General features: G+C 43.6%; 1 protein-coding gene across 6 annotated transcripts in view; it reads left to right on the top strand.

Moving 5' to 3' along the window:
• Positions 1-19,222, top strand: part of SEMA4A (semaphorin 4A) — an 83,519-nt gene that overhangs the window by 40,153 nt on the left and 24,144 nt on the right. For all 6 annotated transcript variants that reach the window (XM_073639243.1, XM_073639240.1, XM_073639242.1 and 3 more), the window contains 8 exons: positions 7,250-7,389; positions 12,062-12,222; positions 13,188-13,247; positions 13,510-13,608; positions 14,248-14,359; positions 14,550-14,666; positions 14,854-14,993; positions 15,081-15,253. In XM_073639243.1, coding sequence (XP_073495344.1) covers positions 7,299-7,389; positions 12,062-12,222; positions 13,188-13,247; positions 13,510-13,608; positions 14,248-14,359; positions 14,550-14,666; positions 14,854-14,993; positions 15,081-15,253 — 953 coding nt within the window. In that variant the 5' untranslated portion in view covers positions 7,250-7,298. The remainder of the gene's footprint in view (positions 1-7,249; positions 7,390-12,061; positions 12,223-13,187; positions 13,248-13,509; positions 13,609-14,247; positions 14,360-14,549; positions 14,667-14,853; positions 14,994-15,080; positions 15,254-19,222) is intronic.

Below are 19,222 nucleotides of genomic sequence, written 5' to 3'. Positions count from 1 at the left end.
TCTGTATATATACACTGCACAGTACCACTTCTCCTGTCCTGTATACTGGGTGTAATCCTCGGTATCTGTATTATTCTGTATATATACACTACACAGTACCACTTCTCCTGTCCTGTATACTGGGTGTAATCCTCAGTATCTGTATTATTCTCTATATATACACTGCACAGTACCACTTCTCCTGTCCTGTATACTGGGTGTAATCCTCAGTATCTGTATTATTCTGTATATATACACTGCACAGTACCACATCTCCTGTCCTGTATACTGGGTGTAATTCTCAGTATCTGTATTATTCTGTATATATACACTGCACAGTACCACTTCTCCTGTCCTGTGTACTGGGTGTAATTCTCAGTATCTGTATTATTCTGTATATATACACTGCACAGTACCACTTCTCCTGTCCTGTATACTGGGTGTGATTCTCAGTATCTGTATTATTCTGTATATATACACTGCACAGTACCACTTCTCCTGTCCTGTATACTGGGTGTAATCCTCAGTATCTGTATTATTCTGTATATATACACTGCACAGTACCACATCTCCTGTCCTGTATACTGGGTGTAATCCTCAGTATCTGTATTATTCTGTATATATACACTGCACAGTACCACTTCTCCTGTCCTGTGTACTGGGTGTAATTCTCAGTATCTGTATTATTCTGTATATATACACTGCACAGTACCACTTCTCCTGTCCTGTATACTGGGTGTAATTCTCAGTATCTGTATTATTCTGTATATATACACTGCACAGTACCACTTCTCCTGTCCTGTGTACTGGGTGTAATTCTCAGTATCTGTATTATTCTGTATATATACACTGCACAGTACCACTTCTCCTGTCCTGTATACTGGGTGTAATTCTCAGTATCTGTATTATTCTGTATATATACACTGCACAGTACCACTTCTCCTGTCCTGTATACTGGGTGTAATTCTCAGTATCTGTATTACTCTGTATATATACACTGCACAGTACCACTTCTCCTGTCCTGTGTACTGGGTGTAATTCTCAGTATCTGTATTATTCTGTATATATACACTGCACAGTACCACATCTCCTGTCCTGTATACTGGGTGTAATCCTCAGTATCTGTATTATTCTGTATATATACACTGCACAGTACCACTTCTCCTGTCCTGTATACTGGGTGTAATTCTCAGTATCTGTATTATTCTGTATATATACACTGCACAGTACCACTTCTCCTGTCCTGTATACTGGGTGTAATTCTCAGTATCTGTATTACTCTGTATATATACACTGCACAGTACCACTTCTCCTGTCCTGTATACTGGGTGTAATTCTCAGTATCTATATTATTCTGTATATATACACTGCACAGTACCACTTCTCCAGTCCTGTATACTGGGTGTAATTCTCAGTATCTGTATTATTCTGTATATACACTGCACAGTACCACTTCTCCTGTCCTGTATACTGGGTGTAATTCTCAGTATCTGTATTATTCTGTATATACACTGCACAGTACCACTTCTTCTGTCCTGTATACTGGGTGTAATCCTCAGTATCTGTATTATTCTGTATATATACACTGCACAGTACCACTTCTCCTGTCCTGTATACTGGGTGTAATTCTCAGTATCTATATTATTCTGTATATATACACTGCACAGTACCACTTCCCCTGTCCTGTATACTGGGTGTAATTCTCAGTATCTGTATTATTCTGTATATATACACTGCACAGTACCACTTCTTCTGTCCTGTATACTGGGTGTAATCCTCAGTATCTGTATTATTTTGTATACATACACTGCACAGTAACACTTCTCCTGTCCTGTATACTGGGTGTAATTCTCAGTACTTGTATTATTCTGTATATATACACTGCACAGTACCACTTCTCCTGTCCTGTATACTGGGTGTAATCCTCAGTATCTGTATTATTCTGTATATACACTGCACAGTACCACTTCTCCTGTCCTGTATACTGGGTGTAATTCTCAGTATCTGTATTATTCTGTATATATACACTGCACAGTACCACTTCTCCTGTCCTGTATACTGGATGTAATTCTCAGTATCTGTATTATTCTGTATATATACTCTGCACAGTACCACTTCTCCTGTCCTGTATATTGGGTGTAATTCTCAGTATCTGTGTTATTCTGTATATACACTGCACAGTACCACTTCTCCTGTCCTGTATACTGGGTGTAATTCTCAGTATCTATATTATTCTGTATATATACACTGCACAGTACCACTTCTCCTGTCCTGTATACTGGGTGTAATTCTCAGTACCTGTATTATTCTGTATATATACACTACACAGTACTACTTCTCCTGTCCTGTATACTGGGTGTAATTCTCAGTATCTATATTATTCTGTATATATACACTGCACAGTACCACTTCTCCTGTCCTGTATACTGGGTGTAATTCTCAGTACCTGTATTATTCTGTATATATACACTACACAGTACCACTTCTCCTGTCCTGTATACTGGGTGTAATCCTCAGTATCTGGATTATTCTGTATATATACACTGCACAGCACCACTTCTCCTGTCCTGTATACTGGGTGTAATTCTCAGTATCTGTATTATCCTGCATATATACACTGCACAGTACCACTTCTCCTGTCCTGTATACTGGGTGTAATTCTCAGTATCTGTATTATTCTGTATATATACACTGCACAGTAACACTTCTCCTGTCCTGTATACTGGGTGTAATTCTCAGTATCTGTATTATTCTGTATATACACACACTGCACAGTACCAGTTCTCCTGTCCTGTATACTGGGTGTAATTCTCAGTACCTGTATTATTCTGTATATATAAACTGCACAGTACCACTGCTCCTGCCCTGTATACTGGGTGTAATTCTCAGTACCTGTATTATTCTGTATATATACACTGCACAGTACCACTGCTCCTGCCCTGTATACTGGGTGTAATTCTCAGTACCTGTATTATTCTGTATATATAAACTGCACAGTACCACTTCTCCTGTCCTGTATACTGGGTGTAATTCTCAGTATCTGTATTATTCTGTATATATACACTGCACAGTACCACTTCTCCTGTCCTGTATACTGGGTGTAATTCTCAGTATCTGTATTATTCTGTATATATACACTGCACAGTACCACTTCTCCTGTCCTGTATACTGGGTGTAATTCTCAGTATCTGTATTATTCTGTATATATACACTGCACAGTACCACTTCTGTCCTGTATACTGGGTGTAATTCTCAGTATCTGTATTATTCTGTATATATACACTGCACAGTACCACTTCTCCTGTCCTGTATACTGGGTGTAATTCTCAGTATCTGTATTATTCTGTATATATACACTGCACAGTACCACTTCTGTCCTGTATACTGGGTGTAATTCTCAGTACCTGTATTATTCTGTATATATACACTGCACAGTACCACTTCTCCTGTCCTGTATACTGGATGTAATTCTCAGTATCTGTATTATTCTGTATATATACTCTGCACAGTACCACTTCTCCTGTCCTGTATATTGGGTGTAATTCTCAGTATCTGTGTTATTCTGTATATACACTGCACAGTACCACTTCTCCTGTCCTGTATACTGGGTGTAATTCTCAGTATCTATATTATTCTGTATATATACACTGCACAGTACCACTTCTCCTGTCCTGTATACTGGGTGTAATTCTCAGTACCTGTATTATTCTGTATATATACACTACACAGTACTACTTCTCCTGTCCTGTATACTGGGTGTAATTCTCAGTATCTATATTATTCTGTATATATACACTGCACAGTACCACTTCTCCTGTCCTGTATACTGGGTGTAATTCTCAGTACCTGTATTATTCTGTATATATACACTACACAGTACCACTTCTCCTGTCCTGTATACTGGGTGTAATCCTCAGTATCTGGATTATTCTGTATATATACACTGCACAGCACCACTTCTCCTGTCCTGTATACTGGGTGTAATTCTCAGTATCTGTATTATCCTGCATATATACACTGCACAGTACCACTTCTCCTGTCCTGTATACTGGGTGTAATTCTCAGTATCTGTATTATTCTGTATATATACACTGCACAGTAACACTTCTCCTGTCCTGTATACTGGGTGTAATTCTCAGTATCTGTATTATTCTGTATATACACACACTGCACAGTACCAGTTCTCCTGTCCTGTATACTGAGTGTAATTCTCAGTATCTGTATTATTCTGTATATATACACTGCACAGTACCACTGCTCCTGCCCTGTATACTGGGTGTAATTCTCAGTACCTGTATTATTCTGTATATATACACTGCACAGTACCACTGCTCCTGCCCTGTATACTGGGTGTAATTCTCAGTACCTGTATTATTCTGTATATATAAACTGCACAGTACCACTTCTCCTGTCCTGTATACTGGGTGTAATTCTCAGTATCTGTATTATTCTGTATATATACACTGCACAGTACCACTTCTCCTGTCCTGTATACTGGGTGTAATTCTCAGTATCTGTATTACTCTGTATATATACACTGCACAGTACCACTTCTCCTGTCCTGTATACTGGGTGTAATTCTCAGTAGCTGTATTATTCTGTATATATACACTGCACAGTACCACTTCTCCTGTCCTGTATACTGGGTGTAATTCTCAGTATCTGTATTATTCTGTATATACACACACTGCACAGTACCAGTTCTCCTGTCCTGTATACTGAGTGTAATTCTCAGTATCTGTATTATTCTGTATATATACACTGCACAGTACCACTTCTCCTGTCCTGTATACTGGGTGTAATTCTCAGTATCTGTATTATTCTGTATATATACACTGCACAGTACCACTTCTCCTGTCCTGTATACTGGGTGTAATTCTCAGTATCTGTATTATTCTGTATATATACACTACACAGTACAACTTCTCCTGTCCTGTATACTGGGTGTAATTCTCAGTATCTGTATTATTCTGTATATACACTGCACAGTACCACTTCTCCTGTCCTGTATACTGGGTGTAATTCTCAGTATCTGTATTATTCTGTATATATACACTGCACAGTACCACTTCTCCTGTCCTGTATACTGGGTGTAATTCTCAGTATCTGTATTATTCTATATATACACTGCACAGTACCACTGCTCCTGTCCTGTATACTGGGTATAATTCTCAGTATCTGTATTATTCTGTATATACTCTGCACAGTACCACTTCTCCTGTCCTGTATACTGGGTGTAATTCTCAGTATCTGTATTATTCTGTATATACACTGCACAGTACCACTTCTCCTGTCCTGTATACTGGGTGTAATTCTCAGTATCTGTATTATTCTGTATATATACACTGCACAGCACCACTGCTCCTGTCCTGTATACTGGGTGTAATTCTCAGTATCTGTATTATTCTGTATATATACACTGCACAGTACCACTGCTCCTGTCCTGTATACTGGGTGTAATTCTCAGTATCTGTATTATTCTATATATATACACTGCACAGTATATATATATCTATCACTCTGCACATTTTCATTCTCTTTTCTTTCTTCCTGTGCGGTTAACGTGGCGGCACACTATACTAATAAAATGCAGTAATAGAGTTGATGGTATGAGCGGCGTATGCTGGTGTCAGTTTTTGGAGCGCAGCACATCACTATCACTACTCATCTAGGTGCACTACAGCACGACTCTGGCATAGCCGCCGGTTCGGCAGTGATATGGAACTGAATTAAAGCGGGAGAGGAATAATTCTGCATCTGAGTCTGGTAGAAGCAGGTGACTGATTATTTGTCCCCACAACAGCTCGCATACGGGTTGTCACCCAGAGCTTTGTTATACGGGCGCAGGATGGAGGTGGCGGAACATCTGGAAATATCACAATTGTTCAGAATGAAACCACAAGAGCTGTAAGAGGGAAGTTAATTAAAAACAGAGGAAAGAAGGTGCAAAACGAGAGAACTTGGCCTCAGATTAAAGTGATGTGAGCATTAGTCAAAGTGCAAAAGTATTTGAGTAGTGTACGGATTATTATAAGAGCATCCTGTGCGGTAGTAGTTTTGTAGTGTATGGACTATTATATGGGCACCACAAGCGGTAGTATTTTGGTAGTGTTATATGTGCGGTAGTATTTTGGTAGTGTATGGAGTATTCCATGGGCACCACATGCATTACTATTCAGATAATGTATGGCTTATTATATGAGCACCACATGCGGTAGTATTTTGGTAGTGTATAGAGTGTTATATCGGTATTAAAGAGGTAGTATTTTGGTAGTGTTGTATGGACACCATGTGCGGTAGTATTTTGGTAATGTGCAGAGTGTATGGGCTCCACATGCAGTACTATTCAGATACTGTATAGATTATTATATGGGCACCACAAGAGGTAGTATTGTATGGACACCATGTGCGGTAGTATATGGGTACACTATCATATGGGCACCACATCCTGTAGTACTTGGAGTATTATGTTGCACGCTCCCCTCCTCCACTGTATAAATTTCTTCTTTACGGGAAACCACTGTGGAACCGCAGTGACATCACTGATGCTAGAAAAACACAGCCATATAACCGGAGTCTGCCCGCCACGCTGCCCCCATCATGGGACCTGTAGGCCACGGTTAGGGAAGTTGTGGTCAGTGTCAGACGCAATTTCAACATCATAGTGAATGCAAATGAGGAAAAGTCTAGGGATCAGGCCAGTGCCCCCATAATGGTGCCAGTCATACCCGCACTGTCGCTGGGTGCAATCATCGATTATCACATAACTATGTGACCTGGCGCAATTGAACACCGTAATATAAGGGGTCCGGATATAACTGAAGCCTTAGAGATCCGAGCGTCAGGATAACACAGAGTCGCCTCGAATTACAGCGAATCCACGTGATAATGTCACCAGGGTCTCGATATCATTACCCAGAACCCTCTGCGGTGACACCTATAACTTATTATTGCTGTCTCATCCTACATGCATGTTATATTGTACAGGAGCCCGACATCGAAACACAAAACTGGAATATTACCCCAGAGAATCTCCCAACATCCGCCATAAAGAGGAATCTAATGGTTTCCTTCTCCATTTACATGAATAGCAGCAAAACAACCTGCAGAGCATCGCACCACTGATTAACACATATACATCTGTCAGGGAGAAGTTCAGTGCTCTGTAGATCGTTCCCTCTACCTCCTGACAGATACACTGTGACATATTCTGTAGATATAGTGCTACTTTGGCATTGGGGGTCACTCACTTTCCGCTCTCTCTTCACAGATCTTGGACATAAGCAATATTTGGGGCTTGTGATCGTCTTCTTGTCGTCATGCCTCGCTGGGTGATCAGTCAGTGGTTAGCAGTGGTGCTGCTTTTGTATGTTGACGCGGAGCCTGTACCCAGGATCACATTCCAGCGGGGTAAGTGGCCGTTCCGGTTCCTGGGAAAGCTGAGTGACAACCAATATGACCTCCAATGCAGCCTTCATTGAGGGACTCAGTTTCTGGAGGACTAGGTCTCTTAGGGGCTGTTTCCCTTGAGGACTAGGTCTCTTAGGGGCTGTTTCCCTTGAGGACTAGGTCACTTAGGGACTGTTTCCCTTGAGGACTAGGTCTCTTAGGGGCTGTTTCCCTTGAGGACTAGGTCTCTTAGGGGCTGTTTCCCTTGAGGACTAGGTCTCTTAGGGACTGTTTCCCTTGAGGACTAGGTCTCTTAGGGACTGTTTCCCTTGAGGACTAGGTCTCTTAGGGACTGTTTCCCTTGAGGACTAGGTCTCTTAGGGACTGTTTCCCTTGAGGACTAGGTCTCTTAGGGACTGTTTCCCTTGAGGACTAGGTCTCTTAGGGGCTGTTTCCCTTGAGGACTAGGTCTCTTAGGGGCTGTTTCCCTTGAGGACTAGGTCTCTTAGGGACTGTTTCCCTTGAGGACTAGGTCTCTTAGGGACTGTTTCCCTTGAGGACTAGGTCTCTTAGGGACTGTTTCCCTTGAGGACTAGGTCTCTTAGGGGCTGTTTCCCTTGAGGACTAGGTCTCTTAGGGGCTGTTTCCCTTGAGGACTAGGTCTCTTAGGGACTGTTTCCCTTGAGGACTAGGTCTCTTAGGGACTGTTTCCCTTGAGGACTAGGTCTCTTAGGGGCTGTTTCCCTTGAGGACTAGGTCTCTTAGGGGCTGTTTGCCTTGAAGACTAGGTCTCTTAGGGGCTGTTTCCCTTGAGGACTAGGTCTCTTAGGGGCTGTTTCCCTTGAGGACTAGGTCTCTTAGGGACTGTTTCCCTTGAGGACTAGGTCTCTTAGGGACTGTTTCCCTTGAGGACTAGGTCTCTTAGGGACTGTTTCCCTTGAGGACTAGGTCTCTTAGGGGCTGTTTCCCTTGAGGACTAGGTCTCTTAGGGGCTGTTTCCCTTGAGGACTAGGTCTCTTAGGGGCTGTTTCCCTTGAGGACTAGGTCTCTTAGGGGCTGTTTCCCTTGAGGACTAGGTCTCTTCGGGACTGTTTCCCTTGAGGACTAGGTCTCTTAGGGGCTGTTTCCCTTGAGGACTAGGTCTCTTAGGGGCTGTTTCCCTTGAGGACTAGGTCTCTTAGGGGCTGTTTCCCTTGAGGACTAGGTCTCTTAGGGACTGTTTCCCTTGAGGACTAGGTCTCTTAGGGGCTGTTTCCCTTGAGGACTAGGTCTCTTAGGGGCTGTTTCCCTTGAGGACTAGGTCTCTTAGGGACTGTTTCCCTTGAGGACTAGGTCTCTTAGGGGCTGTTTCCCTTGAGGACTAGGTCTCTTAGGGGCTGTTTCCCTTGAGGACTAGGTCACTTAGGGACTGTTTCCCTTGAGGACTAGGTCTCTTAGGGGCTGTTTCCCTTGAGGACTAGGTCTCTTAGGGGCTGTTTCCCTTGAGGACTAGGTCTCTTAGGGGCTGTTTCCCTTGAGGACTAGGTCTCTTAGGGACTGTTTCCCTTGAGGACTAGGTCTCTTAGGGACTGTTTCCCTTGAGGACTAGGTCTCTTAGGGACTGTTTCCCTTGAGGACTAGGTCTCTTAGGGACTGTTTCCCTTGAGGACTAGGTCTCTTAGGGACTGTTTCCCTTGAGGACTAGGTCTCTTAGGGACTGTTTCCCTTGAGGACTAGGTCTCTTAGGGACTGTTTCCCTTGAGGACTAGGTCTCTTAGGGGCTGTTTCCCTTGAGGACTAGGTCTCTTAGGGGCTGTTTCCCTTGAGGACTAGGTCTCTTAGGGGCTGTTTCCCTTGAGGACTAGGTCTCTTAGGGGCTGTTTCCCTTGAGGACTAGGTCTCTTCGGGACTGTTTCCCTTGAGGACTAGGTCTCTTAGGGACTGTTTCCCTTGAGGACTAGGTCTCTTAGGGACTGTTTCCCTTGAGGACTAGGTCTCTTAGGGACTGTTTCCCTTGAGGACTAGGTCTCTTAGGGACTGTTTCCCTTGAGGACTAGGTCTCTTAGGGACTGTTTCCCTTGAGGACTAGGTCTCTTAGGGACTGTTTCCCTTGAGGACTAGGTCTCTTAGGGACTGTTTCCCTTGAGGACTAGGTCTCTTAGGGACTGTTTCCCTTGAGGACTAGGTCTCTTAGGGACTGTTTCCCTTGAGGACTAGGTCTCTTAGGGACTGTTTCCCTTGAGGACTAGGTCTCTTAGGGACTGTTTCCCTTGAGGACTAGGTCTCTTAGGGACTGTTTCCCTTGAGGACTAGGTCTCTTAGGGACTGTTTCCCTTGAGGACTAGGTCTCTTAGGGACTGTTTCCCTTGAGGACTAGGTCTCTTAGGGACTGTTTCCCTTGAGGACTAGGTCTCTTAGGGGCTGTTTCCCTTGAGGACTAGGTCTCTTAGGGGCTGTTTCCCTTGAGGACTAGGTCTCTTCGGGACTGTTTCCCTTGAGGACTAGGTCTCTTAGGGACTGTTTCCCTTGAGGACTAGGTCTCTTCGGGACTGTTTCCCTTGAGGACTAGGTCTCTTAGGGACTGTTTCCCTTGAGGACTAGGTCTCTTAGGGACTGTTTCCCTTGAGGACTAGGTCTCTTAGGGACTGTTTCCCTTGAGGACTAGGTCTCTTAGGGACTGTTTCCCTTGAGGACTAGGTCTCTTAGGGACTGTTTCCCTTGAGGACTAGGTCTCTTAGGGACTGTTTCCCTTGAGGACTAGGTCTCTTAGGGACTGTTTCCCTTGAGGACTAGGTCTCTTAGGGGCTGTTTCCCTTGAGGACTAGGTCTCTTCGGGACTGTTTCCCTTGAGGACTAGGTCTCTTAGGGACTGTTTCCCTTGAGGACTAGGTCTCTTAGGGACTGTTTCCCTTGAGGACTAGGTCTCTTAGGGACTGTTTCCCTTGAGGACTAGGTCTCTTAGGGACTGTTTCCCTTGAGGACTAGGTCTCTTAGGGACTGTTTCCCTTGAGGACTAGGTCTCTTAGGGACTGTTTCCCTTGAGGACTAGGTCTCTTAGGGGCTGTTTCCCTTGAGGACTAGGTCTCTTAGGGGCTGTTTCCCTTGAGGACTAGGTCTCTTCGGGACTGTTTCCCTTGAGGACTAGGTCTCTTAGGGACTGTTTCCCTTGAGGACTAGGTCTCTTCGGGACTGTTTCCCTTGAGGACTAGGTCTCTTCGGGACTGTTTCCCTTGAGGACTAGGTCTCTTCGGGACTGTTTCCCTTGAGGACTAGGTCTCTTCGGGACTGTTTCCCTTGAGGACTAGGTCTCTTAGGGACTGTTTCCCTTGAGGACTAGGTCTCTTAGGGACTGTTTCCCTTGAGGACTAGGTCTCTTAGGGGCTGTTTCCCTTGAGGACTAGGTCTCTTAGGGACTGTTTCTCTTGAGGACTAGGTCTCTTAGGAACTGTTTCCCTTGAGGACTAGGTCTCTTAGGGGCTGTTTCCCTTGAGGACTAGGTCTCTTAGGGGCTGTTTCCCTTGAGGACTAGGTCTCTTAGGGGCTGTTTCCCTTGAGGACTAGGTCTCTTAGGGGCTGTTTCTCTTGAGGACTAGGTCTCTTAGGGGCTGTTTCCCTTGAGGACTAGGTCTCTTAGGGGCTGTTTCCCTTGAGGACTAGGTCTCTTAGGGGCTGTTTCTCTTGAGGACTAGGTCTCTTAGGGGCTGTTTCCCTTGAGGACTAGGACTCTTAGGGGCTGTTTCCCTTGAGGACTAGGTCTCTTAGGGGCTGTTTCCCTTGAGGACTAGGACTCTTAGGGGCTGTTTCCCTTGAGGACTAGGTCTCTTAGGGGCTGTTTCCCTTGAGGACTAGGTCTCTTAGGAGCTGTTTCCCTTGAGGACTAGGTCTCTTAGGGGCTGTTTCCCTTGAGGACTAGGTCTCTTAGGGGCTGTTTCCCTTGAGGACTAGGTCTCTTAGGGGCTGTTTCCCTTGAGGACTAGGTCTCTTAGGGGCTGTTTCCCTTGAGGACTAGGTCTCTTAGGGGCTGTTTCCCTTGAGGACTAGGTCTCTTAGGGGCTGTTTCCCTTGAGGACTAGGTCTCTTAGGGGCTGTTCTCCTTGAGGACTAGGTCTCTTAGGGGCTGTTGCCCTTGAGGACTAGATCTCTTAGGGGCTGTTGCCCTTGAGGACTAGGTCTCTTAGGGGCTGTTGCCCTTGAGGACTAGGTCTCTTAGGGGCTATTGCCCTTGAGGACTATGTCTCTTAGGGGCTGTTGCCCTTGAGGACTAGGTCTCTTAGGGGCTGTTTCCTTTGAGGACTAGGTCTCTTAGGGGCTGTTCCACTAGCCTCCAAGAGACTGTTACTTGGGAGTATGGACTGTTTCTCTGGAAGACTGTTTCCTGGAAAGGCTGGGAGAAAACTAATATTGCAGCTCTAACTGAGGTTGTCTCCCAGGTTTTCCTGAAGCAGACATGACTTTTTTCACCGGAAGATTCTTACTGACTCTGATACTAGAAGTGATCAGACTCGGGTCCCATCACCCGCAGAAAGTCCCTGGAGAACCAGTAGAACAGGTTGTACCATGTGATATTTCACCGCAGGGTCATGGCGGTTTCCTATGTAAAGATTGTAATGTTGGTAGACATGTGACAAACCTGTGACTGAGTCTGACCATGCCCTCTCCAGGGTCACCACAGACAGGTGTCATTATTGTAATACCTCTGCTACCTGTGTCTTAGGTGACCCATCCAGATCAGTCAACATCTTCAGTAGAAGTGACATCCAGCACTATGATCGCCTGCTTCTCTCAGAGGACAAGGAGATGCTGTATGTGGGCGCCAGGGACAACATCCTTGCCTTCAGCATGAAGGACCCCGGGAACATCCAGCTGACAGGAAAGGTACGACCCCCACTTTCAATGAGAGAACAGTGCCTTTGATAAACTATGTATCTAAGGGACTTCTCAGCAGGACCATATCTCTGGTGGACTTCTTCTATGGAGAACCATAGCTTTGAGGATTTGAGGGGCTGCTTCTCTGGAGGACCTTGTCTCTGAGGGGCTGCTTCTCTGGAGGACCATGTCTCTGAGGGACTGCTTCTCTGGAGGACCATGTCTCTGAGGGACTTCTTCTCTGGAGGACCATGTCTCTGAGGGACTGCTTCTCTGCAGGACCATGTCTCTGAGGGACTGCTTCTCTGGAGGACCATGTCTCTGAGGGACTGCTTCTCTGGAGGACCATGTCTCTGAGGGACTGCTTCTCTGGAGGACCATGTCTCTGAGGGACTGCTTCTCTGGAGGACCATGTCTCTGAGGGACTGCTTCTCTGCAGGACCATGTGTCTGAGAGACTTAGTCTCTGGAGGACCATGTCCCTGATGGACTGTTTCTCTGGAGGACCATGTCTCTGAGGGACAGTCTCTATGGAGGACCATGGCTTTGGTGGACTATTTTTCTGAATGATGGTGTTTCTAAAGCACTTTATCTCTAGAAGACTATGTCTCTGGGGACTGTTTCTGTGGTGTACTAGTCCTTTGAGGGCCTATTTGTTTTTTAATGATTAATTTCCTGAGGTTTCTCTGGAGGACTTCATCTCTGAAGGACTTGGTCTTTGACTTTCAAGAACTATTTATCTTGGTACCTGTTTGTCTGGAGGACTGTCTTGTGGGAACTGTGCTAAAGGAAACAATTTCTCTTGAGGACCGTTTGTTTGGGGGATCGCTTCTACGAGGGATTGTTTCTGCGGATGACTGTTTGTCCTAGGGACTGTTCTTGCATGGAGCTGTTTCTCTGGTGAAGTGCTATGTTTTACAGGTCTGTATTATAGGCCCTGACCAACATTTCCCTCTGCAACTTCTATTCCCTCAGATTTCCTGGGCTTCTAAACACGATCAGATTGACAACTGTAAGTCTAAAGCGCGGAAAGAGGTGAGAACCGGCGAGGTGTCACCTGATAACACACATGATGTTATATATGAAGACATAGGCTACAGGACAAAGTCAGACCCCCGCCTCAAATAAGCAGTGTGTGAGTGCCATATGTGCACTTTAGTGCCTAAGCCTAATGCCAGACACAACAGCGACACCTAGAGGTCATTGTAGGAATTCAGAAATCCAGACACACCAGCAACACCTATAGGTCAATATTGAAAATAAACGTACACCCTGACATTTTTTATTGTATTTTTAGACTGAATGTTTGAATTTCATTCGAATTCTGCTCCCATTAAATGCCACCCACCTGTACGTCTGCGGGACCAATGCCTTTAGTCCAAGCTGCACCTATGTGGTAAGTACCTGCACCTTTTCCCCAGATTCCTCCTAGAGGCAGGATGTAGGAAGAGGCACTGTCTGACCACGATCTGCAGCACAGTAATACCAGAGCTAGGCACAATACAGCCAGGAGAAGAGCCTGTGAAGTGGCTGATAACAGAGGAAAACAGCTCGTCCTGACGCAGATATAATATATCTAGTGATTAAAGAGCCGTAGCTGAGAGCGCTGTTACTCACACATTACGCCGCTCCTATAACTACACAAGAGGGCGGTTAATCAGTAAATTACGTCCCTCACACTCATTAACCAATTACGCTCCGCAATTAAGCAGCAACTTGAAAGAAGCGTCATGACCTCATCAGCTGTGACACGAGGAGCTGACAATCTATTATCGTCTTAGGAGAATTGGACCTCAAGTTCTTCAGTTTGGAAGCACAGGGGGTCAATCCTGGACCAAAGAGCTTACAATCTATCATTGTCTTAGGAGTTTTGGTGCTGTAGGTGTATGGTTTGGAGATATCGGAAGTGAATTCTGGACCAAAGAGCTTACAATCTATCATTGTCTTAGGAGTTTTGGTGCTGTAGGTGTATGGTTTGGAGATATCGGAAGTGAATTCTGGACCAAAGAGCTTACAATCTGTTTGTCAATTTCAGGACCTGACCACATTTTCTTTGCTGCTTAATCAAAACAACGAGACCATAACGGTTGAAGGGAAGGGTCAGTCGCCCTTTGATCCTGAGCACTCACACACAGGCATCATGGTGGGTAAGTATGCCTAGGGTGGGCATCAAAAGTGGGGGGCTGTGCTGGGATGGCCGGGGTTCAATGCCATATTAGCCCATTTCTTAGTTATGAGAAAGCAGGGTGATGACTGATGCATGTGGGAACGGCCATGTCTCTTCTCACCCAGCTCTCCAGGTATCTAGGTAACATTCATTGTCCTCTTTCCTTGTAGATGGGGAGCTGTATACTGGAACCATGAACAAATTCATAGGAAACGAGCCCATCATCCTCAGGAGCCTGGGTACCCGGCTGCCCCTCAAGACAGACGCCTCTCTGGGCTGGCTGCACTGTAAGAAATATGTATAATGACTCCATCTTGTCTTAAAGGGGACTGCAAACACAATTGTTTGAGAATTTCACTTTAGGTTCCTGCCCCTTATAGGGAGCAGAGGTTTAAGTCAAGGGGGGGTTGCAGTGTTTGTCCTCCAAGTGGCAGGCTGAGTGCCCCCTATATTCATTATTTCCTTCTGTTTTAGCCGATGCCTCATTTGCGGGGTCGTTCTACATCCAGGACCCAGACTCTACCGGCAAGGTCTACTTTTTCTTTGAGGAGACTGGGAAAGAATTTGATTTCTTCGACAAGGTGATGGTGTCCAGGGTTGCCCGGGTGTGCAAGGTGATGATTAATACTTGCCATAAAGGCTAGTATTCAATTCCATCTATATTCAATATGGCCGGATATAGTCTTCCATTATAATTCCAGGACGACATAGGAGGAGACAAAGTTCTACAGAAAAGATGGACGACGTTTCTAAAAGCTCAACTTGTCTGCAACTACCTGGACAACTTCCCCTTCAATGTCATACGTCACGTGGTGTTGCACAATTCAGAAGACTCGGAAAACACTGTGTTCTACGGAGTGTTCAGCTCCCAATGGTGAGTATCACATGAATGGCGGTATTATAGCAGTTAGGTGTTTTCTTGTAAATTATACTAGTTACAGATTTCTTTACATTACGCCCACAAACTTAAATGAATTCTATTGGGATTCCATATTGAGATCCACAGCGCAGGTGGGAGAATCTGTCCACAGGACAACTATTAATTCAGGGGTGAGGAACCTCAGGCCCGTGGGCCATTGATGGCCCGTGATGACCTTTTCTCCGGCCTCTGGGTAGATTCCTAGGGACCGCAGTGCTTGGGCAGCTGTGTTTTGATGGCCACCGGCCCTTTAATTTTTTTTCTTGCTCTGTGACACAGTGTTCACTACTGAACGCTGAGGTGCGTGCAATGAAAGATTACGTCCTAACACCAGTGCCGGCACCAAGACTTACTTTGTGGGTGGAGTTAGCGCACAATTTGTACTGCCTCCGAAGGATGGTTTAAATACCCAAATGTCCATTGGTAGAAAAAAGATGCCCCACCCCTCGCCTTTATGGAAGAGTGGCAAGAAGAAGCCATTCTTGAAAACAAGCCAGAAGAAGTCCCATTTGCAGTTTACAAAAAGCCATGTAGGGGACACAGCTACCACGTGTAAGTAGGTGTTCTGGTCAGATGAGAACAAAGTAGACCTTTTTGGGCTAAATGCAGAACGCTATGTGTGGTGGAATACTAACACTGCACATCATCCTGAAAACACCATCCCCACTGTCACACATGGTGGTGGCAGCATCATGTTGTGGGGAGATTTTTCTTCAGCAGGGACAGGGAAGCTGGTCAGAGTTCATGGGAAGATGGATGGAGATATATACAGGGCAATCCTGAAGGAAAACCTGTTAGGGGCTGCAAAATACTTGAGGCTTGAGCATAGGTTCACTTTCCAGCAGGACAACAACCATAAACATACTGCCAGAGCGACAATGAATGGTTTACATCAAAGCATATTCGTGTGTGAATTGGCCAGTCACAGTCCAGACCTAAATCCCATTGAGAATCGGTGACAAGACTTGACTCAGGGAGGCTGAATCCAAATACACGTCACAATTATCAGATTTATATTTTTTTAATACTTAGAAAACCTTGTATCATTTCCTTTGCCCTTCACAAATACTTGCTACATTGTGTTGGTATATCACATAAAATCCCAATAAATAACATACATTTGAGTTTGTGGGTGTAACATGAAAAATGTGGAAAACTTCTCAGGGCATGAATACATTTTCAAGGCACTTTATATTCCTGTATTTAGGAACAATAATTATAGTAGTTATATTCTTGTACATAGGGGCAGCATTATAGTAGTTATATTCTTGTACATAGGAGCAGTATTATAGTAGTTATATTCTTGTACATAGGGGCAGTATTATAGTAGTTATATTCTTGTACATAGGGGCAGTATTATAGTAGTTATATTCTTGTACATAGGGGTCAGTATTATAGTAGTTATATTCTTGTACATAGGGGTCAGTATTATAGTAGTTATATTCTTGTACATAGGGGCAGTATTATAGTAGTTATATTCTTGTACATAGGAGCAGTATTATAGTAGTTATATTCTTGAACATAGGAGCAGTATTATGGTAGTTATATTCTTGTACATAGGGGACAGTATTATAGTAGTTATATTCTTGTACATAGGAGCAGTACTATAGTAGTTATATTCTTGTACATAGGAGCAGTATTATAGTAGTTATATTCTTGTACATAGGAGCAGTACTATAGTAGTTATATTCTTGTACATAGGAGCAGTATTATAGTAGTTATATTCTTGAACATAGGAGCAGTATTATGGTAGTTATATTCTTGTACATAGGGGGCAGTATTATAGTAGTTATATTCTTGTACATAGGAGCAGTATTATAGTAGTTATATTCTTGTACATAGGAGCAGTATTATAGTAGTTATATTCTTGTACATAGGAGCAGTATTATAGTAGTTATATTCTTGTACATAGGAGCAGTACTATAGTAGTTATATTCTTGTACATAGGAGCAGTATTATAGTAGTTATATTCTTGTACATAGGAGCAGTATTATTGTAGTTATATTCTTGTACATAGGAGCAGTACTATAGTAGTTATATTCTTGTACATAGGAGCAGTATTATAGTAGTTATATTCTTGTACATAGGAGCACTATTATAGTAGTTATATTCTTGTACATAGGGGGCAGTATTATAGTAGTTATATTCTTGTACATAGGGGGCAGTATTGTAGTAGTTATATTCTTGTACATAGGGGCAGTATTATAGTAGTTATATTCTTGTACATAGGAGCAGTATTATAGTAGTTATATTCCTGTACATAGGAGCAGTATTATAGTAGTTATATTCTTGTACATAGGAGCAGAATTATAGTAGTTATATTCTTGTACATAGGAGCACTATTATAGTAGTTATATTCTTGTACATAGGGGGCAGTATTATAGTAGTTATATTCTTGTACATATGAGCAGCATTATAGTAGTTATATTCTTGTACATAGGGACAGTATTATAGTAGTTATATTCTTGTACATAGGGGGCAGTATTATAGTAGTTATATTCTTGTACATAGGAGCAGTATTATAGTAGTTATATTCTTGTACATAGGGGCAGTATTATAGTAGTTTTATTCTTGTACATAGGGGGCAATTTTTATTATAAAAACAAACATAAATACAATTATAACAAACAAAAATCATCCAGTATTACAAAAAGACAAATCACATGGGTTATATATGCAAAAAAAAAAAAAAAAAAACATTAAAATAATCAGATCATATACATAAATAAATTAAAAAGTCCACGCCTGCGGAAAAAAAAAAAAAATAATAATAATAATAATCATCATCATATTCCCTAACTGAATTTTACGTTGCTCCATAACTTTATGTTTTTCTGACTCCTTCCAACTTCTAGTGATTTTATCCACCGGAGTTCTGATATCACCTGATTGGCTGCAGCGGTGTGATCGAACGGCTCATTGTGCAGTGATACCCGGGTTCTCATGTGCCAGTGATAGTATTTTATGACACTGATTATAATGTACATGGTCTCTCTGTCGATGTTACTGACAGTGGATGGGACACCATAGATTATGTCAGGATACTTTAGGGTCAGAAGTCTGGGGATTTTTAGATTACCTGACACCTCCTCCCAGATCTTCCTCCCTCCCGAGCAATCACAGATAAAGTGCTCCATAGTCTCCTCCTGCTGACAACCAAGGGGACAATTCCGATCAGAGACACTCAGATGTTTCAGGTTCCCCCTGACAAAGAGCCGACTATGTAGTGAAAGCCAAGAGATGTCAAACAGTTTGGGAGGAAGTCGTTTCCCGTTTAGGAACCTGAGACTTTCCTGCAGGGCGGTGGTGACACAATCTCTCAGGGCCAGTGGAGAAAAGAAGAACGTCCCACATACATGAGCATATAGGTCTCTTCTCGTATTGCTCTCAATGTAAGACCTCTCCAGTCCCCACTTCCTGACACACTTCAGACCGTAGTCCAGATACTGGGGGAGGTGGCCACCTGTCCATCTCCTCCTCTTGAGACTGCCACCTCGCACCCAAGACTCTGCAAAAGGCAATATCCAGTCCTTGATACTATTCACCCACAGGGAGCTACTGTTTGAGTCCATATTCCCAAAATTCACTTTTAGAAACAGGGAGTCAAAGAAAACCCTTGGATTTAACATATCCAGCCCACCATCTCTCCGCCGTAGGTACGTTACTCCCCTCTTTATTAGGTTCAACCTATTCCCCCACAAGAGCTGGAAGAACAAGCTGAAAAGCCTCGCTGAGAAAGACTCTGGCAAAGGGAAAATAACAGAGACATACAAGAAGATGGGGACCAGGTACGTCTTCAACATAGCGACCCTTTCTCTGTAGGTCAGCCTCCAGTTCTTCCATCGCTGAACCTTTGCATTTCCGGTTTCCAATTTCTCTTCCCAATTTAGCTTGGCATTATCATCCCTCCCAAATTTAACCCCT

This window comes from Phyllobates terribilis, unplaced genomic scaffold, assembly GCF_046119375.1.
Source record: "Phyllobates terribilis strain yellow unplaced genomic scaffold, ASM4611937v1 Scaffold_7__3_contigs__length_470593459, whole genome shotgun sequence".
NCBI lineage: Eukaryota > Metazoa > Chordata > Amphibia > Anura > Dendrobatidae > Phyllobates > Phyllobates terribilis.
Note: the sequence above shows the minus strand (reverse complement) of the source record. Positions and strands in the feature narration are given on the sequence as shown.